Source organism: Ranitomeya imitator, chromosome 2 (genome assembly GCF_032444005.1).
Source record: "Ranitomeya imitator isolate aRanImi1 chromosome 2, aRanImi1.pri, whole genome shotgun sequence".
Lineage (NCBI taxonomy): Eukaryota > Metazoa > Chordata > Amphibia > Anura > Dendrobatidae > Ranitomeya > Ranitomeya imitator.
In genome coordinates this window covers 176,657,839-176,678,742 of record NC_091283.1, presented here as the reverse complement: position 1 = coordinate 176,678,742, position 20,904 = coordinate 176,657,839, and the positions used below count along the sequence as shown (strand labels likewise).

The 20,904-nt window shown below is 47.1% G+C and overlaps 1 protein-coding gene across 4 annotated transcripts in view; it reads left to right on the top strand.

Annotated features, from left to right (window-relative positions):
• The window catches only part of SPTAN1 (spectrin alpha, non-erythrocytic 1), a 43,025-nt gene that overhangs the window by 11,711 nt on the left and 10,410 nt on the right, over positions 1-20,904 (top strand). For 2 of the 4 annotated variants that reach the window (XM_069748060.1, XM_069748059.1), the window contains exons 2-36: positions 1,529-1,768; positions 1,910-2,035; positions 3,890-4,030; positions 4,298-4,444; positions 4,528-4,661; positions 4,808-4,952; positions 5,031-5,185; positions 5,274-5,409; positions 5,672-5,773; positions 6,059-6,196; positions 6,283-6,393; positions 6,676-6,753; positions 6,852-7,007; positions 7,097-7,301; positions 7,379-7,560; positions 7,703-7,946; positions 8,034-8,156; positions 8,996-9,213; positions 9,294-9,386; positions 9,542-9,676; positions 9,868-10,016; positions 11,276-11,335; positions 16,015-16,213; positions 16,361-16,465; positions 16,556-16,579; positions 16,660-16,695; positions 16,780-16,827; positions 16,909-17,000; positions 17,084-17,228; positions 17,310-17,491; positions 17,646-17,745; positions 18,172-18,369; positions 18,466-18,612; positions 18,697-18,800; positions 18,899-19,061. In XM_069748060.1, coding sequence (XP_069604161.1) covers positions 1,532-1,768; positions 1,910-2,035; positions 3,890-4,030; positions 4,298-4,444; positions 4,528-4,661; positions 4,808-4,952; positions 5,031-5,185; positions 5,274-5,409; positions 5,672-5,773; positions 6,059-6,196; positions 6,283-6,393; positions 6,676-6,753; positions 6,852-7,007; positions 7,097-7,301; positions 7,379-7,560; positions 7,703-7,946; positions 8,034-8,156; positions 8,996-9,213; positions 9,294-9,386; positions 9,542-9,676; positions 9,868-10,016; positions 11,276-11,335; positions 16,015-16,213; positions 16,361-16,465; positions 16,556-16,579; positions 16,660-16,695; positions 16,780-16,827; positions 16,909-17,000; positions 17,084-17,228; positions 17,310-17,491; positions 17,646-17,745; positions 18,172-18,369; positions 18,466-18,612; positions 18,697-18,800; positions 18,899-19,061 — 4,758 coding nt within the window. In that variant the 5' untranslated portion in view covers positions 1,529-1,531. The remainder of the gene's footprint in view (positions 1-1,528; positions 1,769-1,909; positions 2,036-3,889; positions 4,031-4,297; positions 4,445-4,527; positions 4,662-4,807; positions 4,953-5,030; positions 5,186-5,273; positions 5,410-5,671; positions 5,774-6,058; positions 6,197-6,282; positions 6,394-6,675; positions 6,754-6,851; positions 7,008-7,096; positions 7,302-7,378; positions 7,561-7,702; positions 7,947-8,033; positions 8,157-8,995; positions 9,214-9,293; positions 9,387-9,541; positions 9,677-9,867; positions 10,017-11,275; positions 11,336-16,014; positions 16,214-16,360; positions 16,466-16,555; positions 16,580-16,659; positions 16,696-16,779; positions 16,828-16,908; positions 17,001-17,083; positions 17,229-17,309; positions 17,492-17,645; positions 17,746-18,171; positions 18,370-18,465; positions 18,613-18,696; positions 18,801-18,898; positions 19,062-20,904) is intronic. The other 2 variants (XM_069748062.1, XM_069748061.1) reach the window with 1 other exon arrangement.

The window sequence follows — 20,904 nt, the reverse complement described above, 5'->3', positions numbered from 1 at the left end:
TATACTACGTGGCTGGGCAATATACTCAGTGGGCTGTGCAATATACTCAGTGGGCTGTGCAATATACTCAGTGGGCTGTGCAATATACTCAGTGGGCTGTGCAATATACTCAGTGGGCTGTGCAATATACTCAGTGGGCTGTGCAATATACTCAGTGGGCTGTGCAATATACTCAGTGGGCTGTGCAATATACTCAGTGGGCTGTGCAATATACTCAGTGGGCTGTGCAATATACTCAGTGGGCTGTGCAATATACTCAGTGGGCTGTGCAATATACTCAGTGGGCTGTGCAATATACTCAGTGGGCTGTGCAATATACTCAGTGGGCTGTGCAATATACTCAGTGGGCTGTGCAATATACTCAGTGGGCTGTGCAATATACTACGTGGACATGCATATTCTAGAACACCCGATGCATTAGAATCGGGCCACCATCTAGTATGTATCTATGGCTATCTCGATCTCACGGAAATCCTGCATCGCTGATTGGTCGCAGGCGGCTGGTGCGACCAATCAGCGACAGGCGCGTTCACTGAAAGCGTTCTGTCAGTCAGAATATTCTAGAATACCCGATGTGTTAGAATCGGGCCACCATCTAGTATACATTATATAAATGTGTGCTGAGGCCACTGTTTTTGGCAGGATTGGCCATGAGTGAAGTTATATAGAGGCCAGCCCCCTCCAAAGTTTTGTCATATCTTCCATGCCGGTTTTGCTGGCGATCCCACCAACTGCATATAGTTTTGCTCTCAGATTTGACCTTTTTTTTTTTTTTTTTTTCGCCATTGCATTAGAAAGAGTTTTCCTTAGATATGCATTATATTTTAGTGATGGGCCGCAGCTGATACACCGCAGGGTCCGAGGGCCGATACCTAAACCTTCATTACATAGACCTCTGGCTCCAGTTCTACTGGCCATCACGTCAGCTGCTGTCTGGCTACTTCCCCATGCGATAACAGCGAGGAATGTGGCTGGTAACGTTCCAGATCTATCCAGCATGGAAATGGAAGCGAGAAAAAAGCTGGAGCCGGAGCTCGCTCTGGGGGAGGGGAGCTCGCTCTAGGTGTGGCTATCCGCTGCAGGAATGCAGAGTCTTCCCATCTGTCCAGCTCCATTGTCGCCCATCTACTGATCCTGACAGCTTTATTAGGTAAAAAGGGGGCGCAGGGATGATGTACGCAGCTCTAGTGCAGCCGGATGGTAGAAGTGCTTTTCTATTGCTTACGTAATTCATTCGCCATAAAGATGCATCTTATTCTCTGGGATAGATCACATAAAAATGAAAGTTTAAATCTCCGCCATTTACTATATTACAGAGGAGGCACATTTTGCTTCTTGCGTATTTTGGAACTGGTGCGACTTTGCATTATGGATCCCCTTGCCTTTACCACTGTGGCACTCTGCTTTGGCATGATGGGAGTAACGTTTGCATCTAGTGTGGAGATGCCTCGTAAAACACCTTATGATTCTGTGGTAATGCAGATTACCTAAATGTTATTCACGGACTTACTAGAATTGTTTCTTTCAGAAAATGGATTCAAGTGGGGTCAAAGTGCTGGAGACAGCGGATGACATCCAGGAGAGACGCCAACAGGTCCTGGACCGTTACCTGCGGTTCAAGGAGCTGTCCACTCTCCGTCGGGCTAAGCTGGAGGATTCCTACCGTTTCCAGTTCTTTCAGCGCGATGCTGACGAGCTCGAGAAATGGATCCAGGAAAAACTCCAGATCGCATCTGATGAGAACTACAAAGATCCAACTAACCTCCAGGTGAGATGCTCTGCAGAGGTGCGGTGTTCAGCAAGGGCAGTGGGGTCTTCTCCTGTTATTGGGGGATATGCTGCAGTGTAACAATGGAAGGGAGCATTAATATAGTAATATAGTAATAATTAATATAGTATCTGCTTACAGGGGAAACTGCAGAAGCACCAGGCCTTTGAGGCAGAAGTACAGGCCAATGCTGGAGCTATTGTAAAACTGGACAACACTGGAAACAACATGATTTCTGAGTCCCACTTCGCATCCGAGACCATCCGAGTAAGTAACAGAGGCTGCCGCACATATCTTGGGCTGAGCTTACTGTTTTTTCCTCTGTTATTCCTCCTGGACATGCGTGAATAAATTGGCAACTAATTCCTTTCCTTTTGCAAGTCCCCGAGGATCCACACTACACACTGACACTTGTCAGCAGTGATAGGACTGTAGGACCATTTAGGGACACACTAATGCCCATTTGTCCATTTATTCATATATTACCAGGAAGAATAACAGAGGACTAGCACAAAGCGGTGGAAGCAGAATATAATCAAGCATTGCATTTCCTCGTGAATGCAAGTATTTACCAAACCAGACATATCTGGAGAATGGATAGGTCTGTTATAAAGTTATTCTCAAATGAAAAACTATCCATAGGAAAAGGGATGACTTCCCGATCGTTGTTGGTTGGGTGCTGGGACCCCCCAGTAATCTTCAGAATGGGTCTCCCCTCTATTCACTGCCTATAGGACTGCTGGAAATGGCCAGTTACAGCGCTCTGTTCCCGGACCTCCCATAGACATTGAATAGAGATGAGACTTGTTCTTGGAGTCGCCCAGCGGATGGACCCCCGGCAAACAGAACGCTATCCACTACCCTATTAATAACCTATTAATGAACGTCATTCATTATGATTTATTACAAGCCCCCTATTGAGCCCATGGATACTGATCACCCCATGGTGAATACCTTACACAATGACCCTATCCTGAGATTGCCCCTTTTTCATGTTCTCCCTGTAATAATGGCAATTAGTCAATCACTGAATAGTCTTTTATATGTGTCGATGCCAGATGTGGCGATACCTGTGTGACACACATATTTGTGGTTTAGTCTTTCACGCCATACCGGACCGCACAGCGACCCATAGTGACCAGTGTGCAAGTGGGGTCTCACATGCGCGTAGGTGGAGGCATCTGGACGTGCAGTGATGATCTTCTACTTTGCTACTGCATGATCTCTTATCAAACTCTGTCTGGTTCCTTCCGCTGCTCACTACAGTGTTCTTTCTTCTATTCCAGCCTACAATATTGAGGGGGCACAGAATTGCTCAAATATCAATTCCCAAATAGTCATACATACTTCCCTAATGTTAGATTTGTAATTGCCCCCCAGTAGGAACATGTGGAATTAAAGGTAGGTCCAAGACTTGGTCATTGATGACTAATGATTTAGTACAGATCCTCAATATCAGATGGGTGAGGGTATGACACCCGACATTTCCCCCCCCCCAATCAGACAGCTGTGTGTAGCTTCCAGTGCCGTCAGATGTAAGGTGGATGGAGCCAGAACAGCACAGCGCCATACACGGTGTAGTGGCCATTCTCTGCTACTGCAACTCTGCTCTTATTGAAGTGAATAGGGGCAGCAGTACCAAAGAACAGCCCCTAGCCAGTGTATGGAGATGTGCTGACCTGCCTCCATGCTTGCTGTACCTATGGGGATGCCAGGAATAATGGTGTAATACGCCATCCATAGGATGCCTTCTGCATCTTACTAGGCCTCTGATTGTAGATATCGCCATAACTCTGCACAATAATTTTGCACATGGTGTGCCTGCAGATCTATAGTGTAGCATCGTATAAACGGTGTTATGACTTGGCCATTTTCATCAGCCCTTATTCATTGCTTTGCATATGTAGCGCCCCCATATTCCACAGCACACTACAGACATTAGTGTGTACACTCAGTTACATATATTTTATCTTATTATTTTTCTCTTTCCTCTTATTTTCTGATTTGATTTGAGTTTTTCGGCTTCTTCACCGCAGGAATATGTGATCCTGTCGCTTTTGTGAGCAGACGCGCAGTATGATGAATGCAGCGGCTAATGGCGCTCTTGTTCTTATACCACAGACACGTCTAGTAGAGCTGCACCGTCTGTGGGAGCTGCTGCTGCTGAAAATGCAAGAAAAGGGGGTCAAGCTCCAGCAGGCACAGAAGCTGGTCCAGTACCTGCGAGAATGTGAGGACGTCCTGGACTGGATCAATGACAAGGTATGGAGATAAAGGAAGGGTCCGAAACGCTAGTGGTCTATCCCTAGTCTTATACATCACTGTTTTATCATCGGGGTCTGACCCTCCTCCCCGATTACTGCACATTGCACACTCCGTGTCCCTATGTTGATGACCCCAGCACAGTCAAATAATGGAGGGGAGATCATGGACCACAATACCGTTCTCACCTAACCTGTCGATAGGACGTTGAGTTTTACACCATTATGCCACTGCTTGAACTGTAGCTCGTTATTTTCAACATACTAGGAGGCCATCGTGACTTCCGAGGAGTTGGGACAAGATCTTGAACACGTTGAAGTTTTGCAGAAAAAGTTTGAAGAGTTTCAGACTGACCTGGCCGCTCATGAAGAAAGGGTGAATGAAGTCAACCAGTTTGCCGGCAAGTTGGCCCAGGTAATTACCCCTCCCCCAATAAAACTTAGTTTGTCTAGGTAGCTGGGGCAGGTTTTATTGGCCTGCTTTCTTTTTGTCCCCAGGAGGACCATCCGGAGCTGGAATTAATCAAGACCAAACAAGATGAAGTCAATGCGAACTGGCAGCGCTTGAAGGGGCTGGCACTGCAGAGACAAGGGAAGCTATTTGGAGCTGCAGAAGTCCAGCGATTTAACAGGTCCGCAGCAGGGTTTATTTACTATGCAGCCCTGCCCTGTGGATACATGATATTGCCACGTGCTGCTGGGTCAGGCTGTGAATCCTGTCTAGTCTCTAGCCCACTGCAGTCAGTTCTCACTTTGCCTTCTCCATTCCTGTCTGCAGAGATGTAGATGAAACCATTGGCTGGATCAGAGAGAAGGAGCAGCTGATGGCATCCGATGACTTTGGCCGAGACTTGGCCAGTGTGCAAGCACTTTTGCGGAAGCATGAGGGCCTAGAACGAGACCTTGCAGCCCTAGAGGAGAAGGTATGGACACCCCACATACTCCGCACTGTAAGAGACCATTAGAAGCAGTGAGGTTTCAGTAATTTCTCTGATTACCAGGTAAAAGCATTGCGCTCCGAATCTGATCGCCTGCAGCAGTCGCACCCCCAGAATGCACCACAGATCCAAGTGAAGGGGGAGGAGCTCCTTACAAATTGGGAGCAGATCCGGACTTTGGCTGCAGAGCGTCACACCCGTCTCAATGACTCCTACAAGTGAGTGAGCCATCTTCGACTAGCACAATAAATGGCAGACTGTATACGGTGTCGTTGGGTCATTCATTGTGTATTTTCTTCTTCTCAGATTACAGAGATTCCTGGCAGATTTTAGAGACTTGACCAGCTGGGTGACTGAAATGAAGGCCCTCATCAATGCTGACGAGCTCGCCAATGATGTAGCTGGAGCTGAGGCTCTTCTTGATAGACACCAGGAGCATAAGGTAAATGCAGATGGTTGGTTGATGGAACCCGAAGGATCACATTAATGCTGACATCGATTTGAAGTTTGCCCATTTGTTAAGACAGGAGGGCAGAGTACTAGAGGCTGTATATTCCATTGTGGTCTCTGCAGATATCCATACTATGCACTGTAGTCACTAGGGAGCTATAATCTCTTCCTCCAGGCACATTTAGTCCACAACATCTGTTCCTGGTTTTATTAATCTGTGGGTAACCTCTTGATTTCCTTCTTCTTAAATCCAGGGTGAAATTGATGCTCATGAAGACAGCTTTAAAGCTGCAGACGCTGCCGGACAAGCCTTGCTCAACGCCGGACACTACGCGTCAGAGGAAGTCAGAGAGAAGGTATTTTGTCAATATAATGGGGTTACTGTAGGGTTTATATATAATCACTTCTTATTAAAGTAGTAGTAATGTACCATAATGTTGCAACATACTGTTAAGACTTCTCACTACCATGTGATCTGGGGGTTCAGACCAGAGACAGTCTTGAGAACCGCGGTTCCTTTTGGCTTTTTTCTTGCACAGTGCTGCCTCCATATCTCTTGCTATACACAGGTAGAGCTTCAGGTCCTTCATTCTGAGGATTGGTTTGCTTATAATGGTAACATCCCTTGTTTTTACCCCTAGATCACCATCTTGACAGAGGAGAGAACTTCCCTTCTGGAGTTGTGGGACCTCCGCAGGCAGCAGTACGAGCAGTGCATGGACCTTCAGCTTTTCTACCGAGACACTGAGCAAGTAGACAACTGGATGAGCAAACAAGAGGTGTGAGGCTTGAGTCACCCAACCTGTCTAGGTATCTCCCACATAACAACCTGCTCTTCACTTCCTGGTGGTTTGTACTTTTCTAGGCTTTTCTGTTGAACGAGGATTTGGGAGACTCTTTGGACAGTGTTGAAGCCCTTCTGAAGAAACATGAAGATTTTGAAAAATCTCTTAGTGCCCAGGAGGAGAAAATCACGGTATGAAATTGTCCCTATAGTCTTTTGCAGGATACTTCCGGTTGATTATATGGAATTACCAAATGGTCTACCTTGGCTTGTGAGATGCATGCTGCTGCACAAGGTGCAGTCTATAGCCTCCCCTGTGCAAATATGGAATATATTATAATGGCTTCTTTTAGGGATCACCTCTATGAAATAATTGACGTTATTCTGTTAGAAGCTGCGTGAAGAACAGTGTTGTAAAATGGGCAATGTTCGGGGCTTATTTAATATCTGTATTTATTTATTTATTTTTTTTAGGCTCTGGATGAATTTGCCACAAAGCTGATTCAGAATAACCACTATGCAATGGACGATGTTGCCACACGCAGAGATGCGGTAAGATGCAGTATTTCCTCTAATTCTCGGGTGGGTCCTTCCCTTTTAAAATTCTTACACATAAATGTAATATTTTGGGACCTATATTGTCTTTTCAGCTCCTAAACCGCCGCAATGCCCTCCATGAGCGGGCGCTGTATCGCCGCACTCAGTTGGCGGACTCCTTCCACCTGCAACAGTTCTTTAGGGACTCTGATGAGCTGAAGAGCTGGATTAATGAGAAGATGAAGACTGCCACTGATGAGGCCCACAAGGTGAGGTCTAATGGGTGATCTCCAACCATCATATCTAATCTGTTGCTGCATCACTTATCGCTCTGAACTTTCTCTTTGCTTCCTCCCAGGATCCATCCAATCTTCAGGGTAAGGTCCAGAAGCACCAAGCTTTTGAGGCTGAGCTCTCTGCTAATCAAAGCCGCATTGATGCGCTGGAAAATTCTGGCCAGAAGTTAATCGACATGAACCATTACGCATCTGATGAGGTGGCGGCGCGTATGAATGAAGTGATCACCCTGTGGAAGAGGTTGCTGGAAGCCACAGATCTCAAAGGTGAGGACCAGCCTGTCATCTGAACAGGGAGGGGGTTTGGTGGAAATGGCCGATATCATGGCAACATCTTTACACAGGCGTCAAACTGCGGGAGGCTAACCAGCAGCAACAGTTCAACCGAAATGTGGAAGACATCGAGCTGTGGCTGTATGAGGTGGAGGGACACTTGGCATCCGACGATTATGGCAAGGACTTGACTAACGTACAGAACCTTCAGAAGAAACATGCTCTGCTGGAGGCTGATGTTGCCGCTCACCAGGTACCTACTAGATCTCATTAGTGCCTTTCCTCTACTCTAGGGGGCGCTATTGACTCCTATATGTGATCGCTATTACCAGTTCTTGTCAGGGAATTGTATATCTAGCCTTAGACCTGAGAGAATGGTTGTGTAATCCACACAGGACCGTATAGATGGCATTACCATCCAGGCGCGCCAGTTCCAGGATGCAGGGCATTTCGATGCTGACAACATCAAAAAGAAGCAGGAGGCTTTGGTTGCGAGGTATGACGCTTTAAAGGAACCCATGGTCGCTCGCAAGGAGAAACTGTCCGACTCTCTGCGCCTGCAGCAGCTTTTCCGTGATATCGAAGATGAGGAAACCTGGATAAGGGAAAAGGAACCAATTGCAGCCTCCACCAACAGGGGTAAGGTGCTGATATTCTCGCTGATAACCCACCTTGTACTTATGGGGTCAAACCTTACACTGATGTGTCTTGTGCCCCTGTCTCCAGGCAAAGACTTGATTGGTGTTCAGAACTTACTGAAGAAGCACCAAGCTCTGCAGGCGGAGATCGCTGGGCACGAGCCCCGTATTAAGGCAGTCACCCAGAAAGGAAATAATATGATCACTGAAGGTAATTGCGTCTCATTTGCAGAATAGTGATGGAACAATGTAATGCTTCCCTTCTCCTGGGGTGGCGCTACAGGGAACTAACACTACTGGATTCCCTCCAGATTGCATCTCCTAACTGGGGATTTTGGCCGTGAGATCATATGATCAGCTTGCAGCCAAGAGACTAGGAATTGGGGATTGTCCAGGGTGGAGGACCCCCTTCTGTATGCGGTACAAAGAATTAGAAGATTGCTTTTCACAAGGTTTCCCCTCTTCATCTTTATGTTAAAACTGCAATAAATAAAATTGCCTTCCCGGATGCAGTGCTGAGTCTCCCCTGCTGCTCTGGTGATTGTGTATAGGATGCAGCGGTGACTTTACACCAGCAGCACTGCAGTCACTCGACAATGAAAGGGGTAAACCCCTTTAAACACCTGTCTTGGATTTATAGGATGCATTTAAAGGGACTTTCATGATCACAATAGTGTGGTATATTGTCAGACTAGGCTATAAATATCAAATAGGTGCAAGTCCCTTCCCCCGCCAGTCACCTTTTTTATAGGTGCTGCAGCACTTGTCAAAGCGCTTGGCTCCTTATTAGATTGCACCGTCTGCCACACACGTAGTAGCGGCTGTGCTGGGAATTGTAGTGTTGTCCCTTTCACTTTGTAGTCTCAGCCCCCTCCGTACACTGGAGAGGCCGCACTACTTAGCCCAACCAAACAGCTGTTTTTGGGTGATGAGTCAGACTTCCATTGGTTTGATATTGATGCATAGACCGTCAATATTCTGATCCCGGCAAATCCCTGTAAGGTGTCTGTATTCTTTACTATTCTGTTGCTGACTTTCTCCAATTCACAGGACACTTTGCAGCCGATGAGGTGAAGGTGAAGCTGAAGGACCTGAATGACAAGTGGCAGTCCCTCAGAAATAAGGCGTCTCAGCGCCGGCAGGACCTGGAAGACTCTCTGCAGGCTCAGCAGTACTTCGCAGATGCAAATGAAGCCGAATCATGGATGAGGGAGAAGGAGCCGATCGTTGGGAGCACGGACTACGGCAAAGATGAAGATTCTGCCGAGGTACGATGCTCCCGCCACGTCCTGCACTACACAGTATAGTGTATAAAACTGTATTATTAATGCCGCCATCCTCACTACAGGCTCTGCTGAAGAAGCACGAAGCGCTGATGTCTGATCTGCGGGCCTACGGAAGCAGCATCCAAGGGCTGAGGGAGCAGGCCCAGGCTTGTAGGGTATGTACAAGGAAAGTGCTGAGCTAATCAGTAGTAACTGCAATCGCATTAATGGGACCATGGAAATCCTCCCCCCCCCCCGTGGTATTTAGCAGTGAAAATGTTGTTACGAAGTGCAAGATTCCTACTGATGGACTTCATAATTGATATTTCAGCAACAAGTGGCACCAACAGATGACGAGACTGGCAAGGAGTTGGTTTTGGCTCTGTACGACTATCAGGAGAAGAGCCCACGGGAGGTGACAATGAAGAAAGGAGACATCCTAACTCTGCTGAACAGCACTAATAAGGTAAGCTGCTGCCACACCACAGCAAAAAAACACTTAAGAAAAAGAAAAAAAAAACACTTGAAATGGGACCGAGTTGCAGCACCAGATGCAGCCTGTGGACAGATTTGGCGCTGTTTTGTAGAACTCTTTACTAATCCTGGAATACCCCTTTAAGTGGCTGCCCACCACTCGCTATGTTTTGTGTCCTACAGGATTGGTGGAAGGTGGAAGTGAACGATCGTCAGGGCTTTGTGCCCGCTGCGTATGTGAAGAAGCTGGATCCAGCACAGTCGGCTTCTCGGGAGAACCTGCTGGAGGAGCATGGAAGCATTGCCCTTCGGCAGGAGCAGATCGATGGCCAGTAAGTGCCCGTCGCACCCGTAGGATTTGTATTTGTACAGGTCATGTGATGGCGCGGACAAGAAGTGTCGGAGCTCCTGCGTTTTCTGCTTCACTGCACACGTCATATAGATCATCGTCCTCCGTCACCCCGACTCTCGCATGTTATAATATTCATCAATCACGAACACGTTCAGATTTACTCTTCTCTCATCTATGTCACTTCTGGCACCGTTCTCCTCCTCTGCCCGTAATCACCGCACAGATTAATATCTGATGTCACTGATTCTTCTCTGAGATTTGATAAGAAGTAACATTGCATCTTAAAACAATAATCATCTTTGGGGTATAATAATAAAGCTGTGTAAAAGAAGTGTATGAATCATGAAATGACGTGGCTAGTCAGTGACGTCCACAACAGTGCCCCCTGGTGTGCAGTTTGACAGTACTGCAGGCCAGACTTAATCCAGCAGTGGGGTAATACTTTTTTTTTATACAGCTGCCTGAACCCCAGTCATCTGTTTTATGATAATTAAAAAAATTAAAGGGCATGTCCACTTTTACTGGTTTAGTATTACAGCATTTATCCACTCATCCGTACTTTACAGAAAAGGACTTTGTTATCGGAGGATTTATAGATTGCTGGGGGGGTAGTGATGAGCAATTATGCTCGTTACTTGCGTTTCTGTGAGCATGCTTGATGGTCTCTGAGTATTTCAGCATGCTCGGAGATTGTTTGTCGACGCAGTTGCATGATTTGCGGCTGCTATACAGCCGGAGTACGTGCAGCGGTTGCCTGTTTGTTAGGAAATCCCCACATGTATTCAAGCTGTCTAGCAGCCGCAAATCATGCAGCTGTCTTTACATAAACTAAATCCGAGCATGCTGAAATACTCTGAGAAAATCGAGTAACGAGCATACTCGCTCATCACTAGTGGGGGGTTAACTATTGGGACCCCCATGCACAATGGAACATGAGCAATGCCACTGCTGTCATATGTTCTTGTTGACCCCTAAACAGGAATGTTAGCGGGTTTGGCTGACCCTTATCTAATGTGTAAGGCCATAGATAATTGGTAGACGCCTCCTGTACTATATGGCGAGACCTTCTAGGCACCAGTACAGGTGGACCGCCCTGTGATCTGTGACCCCCTGCACACCGATACGCTGCACTCCCTGCTAATATGGCTCGCTGATCGAGCAGCACCCTCCCTCCTGCCTGTTGGTAATCACTAATTGTCTGCATGCCTTTTTTGCTGTGCTCCCTTCTCGTCTGTGCAGGGCTCATGTATCTAAGGAAGCTGGCAGTGTGTCTCTGCGTATGAATCAGGTTGGAGAACTGTGAGTAGACCTGTTCCACCATCACCCATTCTCTATATTATAACTTTGGTTTCAGCCATTGGTGACTACTGATGACCGCGAGAGGGCTTTAACCCCTTCCCGACCCATGACGCCACGTAGGCGTCATGAAAGTCGGTGCCAATCCGACCCATGACGCCTATGTGGCGTCATGGAAAGATCGCGTCCCTGCAGATCGGATGAAAGGGTTAACTCCCATTTCACCCGATCTGCAGGGACAGGGGGAGTGGTAGTTTAGCCCAGGGGGGGTGGCTTCACCCCCTCGTGGCTACGATCGCTCTGATTGGCTGTTGAAAGTGAAACTGCCAATCAGAGCGATTTGTAATATTTCACCTATGATAACTGGTGAAATATTACAATCCAGCCATGGCCGATGCTGCAATATCATCGGCCATGGCTGGAAATACTAGTGTGCCCCCACCCCACCGATCGCCCCCCGATCTGGCCGGTACACTGCTCCGGCTCCCCCTCCATCCAGTGCTCCGCTCCCCCCCCCCCCCCCGTGCTCTTGTCCGCTCCCCCCGTGCTCCAATCACCCCCCCGTGCTCCGAGGTCCCCCCCCACCCCATCCTACTTACCGATCCAGCCGGGGTCCCGTCCGTCTTCTCCCTGGGCGCCGCCATCTTCCAAAATGGCGGGCGCATACGCAGTGCGCCCGCCGAATCTGCCGGCCGGCAGATTCGTTCCAAAGTGCATTTTGATCACTGAGATAGATTATATCTCAGTGATCAAAATAAAAAAAATAATAAATGACCCCCCCCCCCCCCTTTGTCACCCCCATAGGTAGGGACAATAAAAAAAATAAAGAAATTTTTTTTTTCCCACTAATGTTAGAATAGGGTTAGGGGTAGGGTTAGGGTTTCGGTATGTGCACACGTATTCTGGTCCTCTGCGGATTTTTCCGCTGCGGATTTGATAAATCCGCAGTGCTAAACCGCTGCGGATTTATGGCGGATTTACCGCGTTTTTTTCTGCGCATTTCACTGCGGTTTTACAACTGCGATTTTCTATTGGAGCAGTTGTAAAACCGCTGCGGAATCCGCACAAAGAAGTGACATGCTGCGGAATGTAAACCGCTGCGTTTCCGTGCAGTTTTTCCGCAGCATGTGTACAGCGATTTTTGTTTCCCGTAGGTTTACATTGAACTGTAAACTCATGGGAAACTGCTGCGGATCCGCAGCGTTTTCCGCAGCGTGTGCACATACCTTTAGAATTAGGCTATGTGCACACGGTGCGGATTTGGCTGCGGATTGGCCGCTGCGGATTCGCAGCAGTGTTCCATCAGGTTTACAGTACCATGTAAACATATGAAAAACCAAATCCGCTGTGCCCATGGTGCGGAAAATACCGCGCGGAAACGCTGCGTTGTATTTTCCGCAGCATGTCAATTCTTTGTGCGGATTCCGCAGCGTTTTACACCTGTTCCTCAATAGGAATCCGCAGGTGAAATCCGCACAAAAAACACTGGAAATCCGCGGAAAATCCGCAGGTAAAACGCAGTGCCTTTTACCCGCGGATTTTTCAAAAATGGTGCGGAAATATCTCACACGAATCCGCAACGTGGGCACATAGCCTTAGGGTTAGGGTTGGAATTAGGGTTGTGATTAGGGTTATGGCTACAGTTGGGATTAGGGTTAGGGGTGTGGGGGGGTTAGTGTTGGAGTTAGAATTGAGGGGTTTCTACTGTTTAGGCACACCAGGGGCTCTGCAAACGCAAAGTGACACCCGCAGACCATTGCATCAAAGTCTGCATTTCAAAAGTCACTACTTCCCTTCTGAGCCCCGACGTGTGCCCAAACAGTGGTTTACCCCCACATATGGGGTATCGGCGTACTCAGGAGAAACTGGACAACAACTTTTGGGGTCCAATTTCTCCTGTAACCCTTGGGAAAATAAAAAATTCTGGGCTAAATAATTATTTTTGAGGAAAGAAAACGTATTTATTATTTTCACGGCTCTGCATTATAAACTTCTATGAAGCGCTGGGGGGTTCAAAGTGCTCACCACACATCTAGATAAGTTCCTTTCGGGGTCTAGTTTCCAAAATGGGGTCACTTGTGGGGGGTTTCTACTGTTAAGCCACATCAGGGGCTCTGCAAACGCAACGTGACGCCCACAGAGCATTCCATCAAAGTCTGCATTTCAAAACGTCACTACTTCACTTCCGAGCCCCGGCATGTGCCCAAACAGTGATTTACCCCCACATATGGGGTATCAGCGTACTCAGGAGAAACTGGACAACAACTTTTGGGGTCAAATTTCTCCTGTTACCCTTGGGAAAATAAAAAATTGCAGGCTAAAAGATCATTTTTGAGAAAATAATTTTTTTTTTTTTTTTTTTTTTCATGGCTCTGCGTTATAAACTTCTGTGAAGCACCTGGGGGTTTAAAGTGCTCAATATGCATCTAGATAAGTTCCTTGGGGGGTCTAGTTTCCAAAATGGGGTCACTTGTGGGGGAGCTCCAATGTTTAGGCACACAGGGGCTCTCCAAACGCGACATGGTGTCCGCTAACAATTGGAGCTAATTTTCCATTCAAAAAGTCAAATGGCGCGCCTTCCCTTCCGAGCCTTACCATGTGCCCAAACAGTGGTTTACCCCCACATGTGAGGTATCGGTGTACTCAGGAGAAATTGCCCAACACATTTTAGGATCCATTTTATCCTGTTGCCCATGTGAAAATGAAAAAATTGAGGCTAAAAGAATTTTTTTGTGAAAAAAAAGTACTTTTTCATTTTTACGGATCAATTTGTGAAGCACCTGGGGGTTCAAAGTGCTCACTATGCATCTAGATAAGTTCCTTGGGGCGTCTAGTTTCCAAAATGGGGTCACTTGTGGGGGAGCTCCAATTTTTAGGCACACGGGGGCTCTCCAAACGTGACATGGTGTCCGCTAAAGAGTGGAGCCAATTTTTGATTCAAAAAGTCAAATGGCGCTCCTTCCCTTCCAAGCCCTGCCGTGCGCCCAAACAGTGGTTTACCCCCACATATGAGGTATCAGCGTACTCAGGACAAATTGGACAACAACTTTCGTGGTTCAGTTTCTCCTTTTACCATTGGGAAAATAAAAAAATTGTTGCTAAAAGATAATTTTTGTGACTAAAAAGTTAAATGTTCATTTTTTCCTTCCATGTTGCTTCTGCTGCTGTGAAGCACCTGAAGGGTTAATAAACTTCTTGAATGTGGTTTTGAGTACCTTGAGGGGTGCAGTTTTTAGAATGGTGTCACTTTTGGGTATTTTCAGCCATATAGACCCCTCAAACTGACTTCAAATGTGAGGTGGTCCCTAAAAAAAATGGTTTTGTAAATTTCGTTGTAAAAATGACAAATCGCTGGTCAAATTTTAACCCTTATAACTTCCTAACAAAAAAAATTTTGTTTCCAAAATTGTGCTGATGTAAAGTAAACATGTGGGAAATGTTATTTATTAACTATTTTGTGTCACATATCTCTCTGGTTTAACAGAATAAATATTCAAAATGTGAAAATTGCGAAATTTTCAAAATTTTCACCAAATTTCCGTTTTTATCACAAATAAACGCAGAATTTATTGACCTAAATTTACCCCTAACTTGAAGCCCAATATGTCACGAAAAAACAATCTCAGAACCGCTAGGATCCGTTGAAGCGTTCCTGAGTTATTACCTCATAAAGGGACACTGGTCAGAATTGCAAAAAACGGCAAGGTCTTTAAGGTCAAAATAGGCTGGGTCATGAAGGGGTTAAAGAACTGTGCTGTCTTCTGACACCTAATTGACCATGGTAGTGGGGCACATAACGTCCGGTTAGTTAGTGCGATCTGCTGTCACCTAGACGAGGACTTGCTAAACTGATTCTTCTAGGGAATTGCCGACATCCATGCCAAAAGAGGGGCATGATGAGTGCTGGCACATAGTACCAGCCGCAGAGTCCCAGGACCCTTTGGTGTCTGGAATATTTACTTACCCTCCACAGGTCCAGCACGGAGTCTTCGCTGCTCTGTACCTGCTGTTGCCTGCAGAGCTGACATCTCGGACACATGGCTACATGGCTTGTGATTTCTACTTGGAGAGAGCCTCTGAGTTCATTGACTGGCTGCAGTGACAGTCAGTGCTAGACCCAGGGAGGATGGGTAAAGCTTTTTTCTAAACAAGCTGCAATGGGGACAGGTCTTCAGAAAGCCCCTTTACAGCAATCCTCCAGTCCAAACCTAAGTGTCACTATACGTTTCCCATATTCTGCCGCTGCCTCACTTTGTAAGATCTGTTGCCCGTTCTCCATAATGTCTGTCGTTGAAGCATGGGTGTTGCTGTGGAAAGTCTGAGCCGTGCCTCCCCTGCCTGTCGCCAGCGCTGTCAGGTCCGTCCCACACCAACAGGACAAGGAAGGTGTGGGTCAGACTTTTCATAGCGCTCCCTTTCCGTTTATGGAGGCCATGTTGGAGAAGAGGCGATTGGGCTCCTGATCGGACAGGTAAGCAGCAGAGGGGAGACACCAGATCTAGTGACTGTACATGGGACGTGTATAGTAACCTTTAGAGGGTCGCTTTTCTGCTGTAGCTCATTAGTTTCATGATGAGGCGTTTGCTCCTGCAGCGGTACCATGTCTTGTCACCGGAGCTCATGCTCCATAGATGTCTGCTTAGCGGTATTGACGCACCTGATCGTGCTCACTCTATTTGTAGGTACCAGAACATATTGGAAGTGGGAGAAAAGCGCAAAGACATGCTGGAGAAAAGTTGTAAGAAGTTCATGTTGTTCCGTGAGGCGAATGAGCTGCAGCAGTGGATCAACGAGAAGGAATCTGCACTCACCAATGAGGAGGTGGGAGCGGACCTGGAGCAGGTGGAGGTGCTGCAGAAGAAGTTTGATGATTTCCAGAAGGTAATCCCACATGTTTTATATCATTGGAATTGATACGGCCCTTGACTGACTCATCACACCCGCTCTTCTTTTCCTCCTCCTACAATGAACACCATGGCTCCTCCTGTCATACATACCACTAATGAAAATCTCACTATTGTCCCTCAGGATCTGAAGGCTAATGAATCCCGTCTGAAGGATATCAACAAGGTGGCAGATGACCTAGAGTCTGAAGGGCTCATAACAGAGGAGGTACAAGCTGTGCAGCAGCAGGTAAGATGTCGCCTACTCAGTTATGCCCGATTGAAGGCATTGTCCTCTTCACCTGGGGAATAACATTTTATTTTTCCCCTCTCCCATTAGGAGGTGTACGGTAGCATGCCAAAAGTAAGTAGTCATGAGTGTGCTTCAGTGTGGGCGTCATTCACAACTTGCTCTTATAATGGTCTTCCTTTACTTTATTGTAGGATGAAGCGGACCACAAAGGAGCCTCACCATGGAAGGTAGGAGCCTACTGTGTCCCCGGCCTGTTAGATCTCCGTTGTGTGTATGTCCTGGTTGTAACCTCATGTATATATGTATTGCAGGCTGTGCGGACTGTCGTGCATTCAGTGGCCACTTTCAACTCCATCAAGGTAAGACCTAAGGCTTCAGTACAACCTCGGTTCTCTGGTCCTGGCTCCCTATAATGACTTGTATTCTCTCTTGTCCTGTAGGACCTGAATGAGCGTTGGCGGTCCCTTCAGCAGCTGGCAGAGGAGAGGAGCCAATTGCTGGGCAGTGCCCATGAAGTGCAGCGATTCCACCGGTAAGACAAGGACCCGGTGATTGTGAATGATATCCCGGCTCTTACGATACCTGGTTATACACAGATTTTAATACCTTTTGTAGGGATGCTGATGAGACTAAAGAATGGATCGAGGAGAAGAACCAGGCACTGAACACTGACAGCTACGGGCACGATCTGGCCAGTGTCCAGGCTCTGCAGCGCAAACACGAAGGATTCGAGAGAGACCTGGCTGCACTGGGTGATAAGGTGCGGCCACCTACAGTGGAGGATGCCCACCCTGAATGTTTATTCATCAGAGGGTCCCTTCTCAAACACCTCTGTCCTTAGGTGAACTCCCTGGGAGAGACTGCCGAGCGCCTGATCCAATCCCACCCAGAATCCGCTGAGGACATTCAGGAGAAATGCACAGAGCTCAACCAAGCTTGGAACAGCCTTGGCAAACGTGCGGACAAACGGAAGGAGAAGCTAGGAGATTCTCATGACCTGCAGCGATTCCTCAGTGACTTTAGGTAAGGAAACCGCACATCTGATCATAAACGTCAGTATTAGACTCCATCTTGTGTCTCTCTTGGCATGCTGAAAGTTGTAGTTTTGGTACAGCTGGAGAAACTGAGGTTAGAGTCCTCTGCATTAGACTAATGGATGTATCGCTCTGACTTATAGGGACCTCATGTCCTGGATTAATGGAATTCGTGGCTTGGTATCATCTGATGAACTTGCAAAGGATGTCACAGGAGCTGAAGCTCTGCTGGAGAGACATCAGGTCAGTAGTACTGTACTCCTCAGACCATAGATCAGTGCAGATGAAACAGTTATGCAGTCTCAGTAGTACTATATGGCAGAACGCTCTTAAAGGACTATTTCCAGGTTAGTAAGTGATGGTGTATCCCTTTAACCCTGCTGTTCTGTTGGTCAAAAATGACCGACTTTGAACTTCAATATTCTTTAAAATATTCAAGATGCGGCTCTGAAACCCGTGGCCGACCGACCCATCCTCATTTAAGTCAATCAACCACAAGTTTCAGAACCGCATCTTGAACACCCCAAAAAATACCAAAGTTCAAAATAGGTCTCCCCAGACCGAACAGAACAGCAGGGTTAAGGACATCACTACTTCTCCAGACTTGGGAAGATGTATCGACCTTTCCATCTGTGAATGACACTTGCACATTTGACTTTGTCCCCTCAGGAGCACCGTACAGAGATCGATGCCAGAGCTGGCACTTTCCAGGCATTTGAGCAGTTTGGGCAGCAGCTTCTAGCACGAGGCCATTATGCCAGTCCGGAAATCAAAGAGAAGCTGGATATCCTGGACCAGCAGCGTGCGAGCTTAGAAAAGGCCTGGGTGCAGCGCAGGATGATGCTGGATCAGTGCCTGGAGCTCCAGGTAACCTCACACCACTTTACTATTTCTCCCTCTGTTCTGTTTCCTTCATCCTTTTTTACACTTATACTTTTTTTTTTTTTTTTTTTTCTCCGTTAGTTGTTTAACAGAGACTGTGAGCAGGCGGAGAACTGGATGGCCGCACGTGAAGCCTTCCTCAACAGTGAAGACAAAGGGGATTCTCTGGACAGCGTGGAGGCACTCATCAAGAAACATGAAGACTTCGACAAGGCAATCAATGTGCAGGTAATGCATAACCCACCATCTGGCCACTGCCATCATTAAAGGGGACCGCTGTTCTGTAACCTCTACAATGGGTATGTCTCTCAGGAAGAGAAGATTGCTGCTCTGCAGTCCTTCGCGGATCAGTTAATATCAGCTGAACATTATGCCAAGGGAGATATAGCGTCCCGTCGCAATGAGGTCCTGGACAGGTAAGTTAGCGCTGCAGGCTATGCCATTCTTCATGCTGAGTGACTGAGACATCTGATAGAAGGGCATAACCATTTGCTGTCTGTTCTGCTTCTGACAGGTGGCGCCGTCTGAAGGCTCAGATGATTGAGAAGAGATCCAAACTGGGGGAATCGCAGACTCTGCAGCAGTTCAGCAGAGATGTAGATGAGATTGAAGCTTGGATTAGCGAGAAGCTGCAGACTGCCAGCGACGAGTCCTACAAAGATCCCACAAACATCCAGGTGGGTGGAAAACGGGTTTTTGTGGTTTAGTCTGTAAGGATGAGCTTCTGAATGTGATTTATAGGACAGAGGAGGTCAAATAACAACAGTGGGCTCTAACCATGATGAGGGCAGTTAATGGGTTATTGCCGTGTTGGCCTTTCATGCTGGAATAATCTCGTCCTCCACAAATCACTGGCCCAGAGCGGACAAACTACAGCGTGTCCTTAATGCCCAGGGAAATGGGAGTTGTGGCAACAGTAAAGCTCAGCTGCTCCTAGCTGTTTCCTAACTTCATCCCCAGTAATCCAGGAAAGGCTGAAATGGAAATAATCCTTCATAATGTTTTTAAAATGTTGTTAGGGTATGTTCACACGTTCCGGATTATTCGCGGATTTTGTGCATTTTTTGCGCTTTTTTTTTTTGGCGGTATTCCGCAGCAAAAATGCATACATTATGCATCCCATCATTTCCAATGAATTCCGCAATTGGAAAAATACGCAGCATGTTCATTAAACTACCTCTTTCTTTAATTTTACGTATTTCCCACTGTTATTGAATTAGGAAGCTCTGGAAAAAAAAAAAGCGAAAAATCTGCACAAAATACGCGTAAAAAGCAAGAAAAACGCGTGCGGATTTTATGCGGAAAATCTCCCGGTTTTGCTCAAGAAATTTCCGCATAATATCCTGACGTGTGCACATAGCCTTATGCTTTCTGAAGAAAAGTATTGGGCCCCACGTCTTAATTGAGTTCTAGTTTTTCCTTTGTCCCATTGCCCCAGTGTATAACTTCCGGCCCCCCGCCATGCCGTCTGCCTTTTGTAATCGCAAATAAAGAAAAAGGTGGATTGAACCGCACAAGTTGGCCATGAAGTGGATACCCCATAATGTTACAGGAGCGGGGGCAGAGTGCTGAGGAGTAGAGGGCAGAAAAGTCACCAACGCTCTGCTGACTCCATAACTGCAAAGTCTGGACCTCCTCTGGTATAACATCAGCACAAACACAGCGCCCCCGCCAGGAGCTTTGTGGCCATGCAGCCTTACATCACCAAGCACAATGCTAAGTGTCGGATGGAGTGGTGTAAAGCCGCCACCACTGGACTCTGGAGGAGACGTGCTCTGTGCAGTGATGGATCACACTTCTCTATCTGGCGTCTGATGGAGGAGGCTGGGTTTGGTGATTCCAGGAGAATGTTACCCGCTGACTGCACTGTGCCCGCTGTACAGATGGTGGAGGAGGTTAACGCTATGGGATTATCAGGGGTCGGCCGTGGCTCTTAGTTGCAGTGAAGGGAAATCCTAATTCTTCGGCACAAGACATTGTGGACACTTGTAGCTTTGTGGGAACAGTTTGGGGAAGACCCTTTTCTGTCCCCCATGACGGTGCCCAGTGCACAAGGACCATACAGACATGGAGGGGGTTTGGTGGAAGAACATGAGCGGCCGTACAGAGCCCGGACCTCAGCCCCATCCAAGAACAGAGATTGTGAACCTGGCCTCCCCCCAACAGCAGGGTCTGACCCCACAAATGCTCTTCTGGATGAAGGGGCAAGAATTTCCAAAGATTTCTCCAAAATCTTGTAGAAATCCTTCCCAGAAGAGCAGGAGCTGTTATATCTGCAAAGGAGTGACTCCATATTATGTCTATGGATGTAGGAGGGGAGGTGAGAAAAGCTCCTGTAGGTGGGATGTGGGGGCACATACTTTTCTCTCCAAATAGTGTGTCTGTGTAATATAAATGTGTATATTATGTTCACAAATTTTCAGTTTAGTTTCCTTTACTTGTATATATCTGTGATCTTTGATCCTGCTACTTCAGCATTGGTCGCACATTGTACAGATGTCCCAAAGCGGTTGCCTTGTG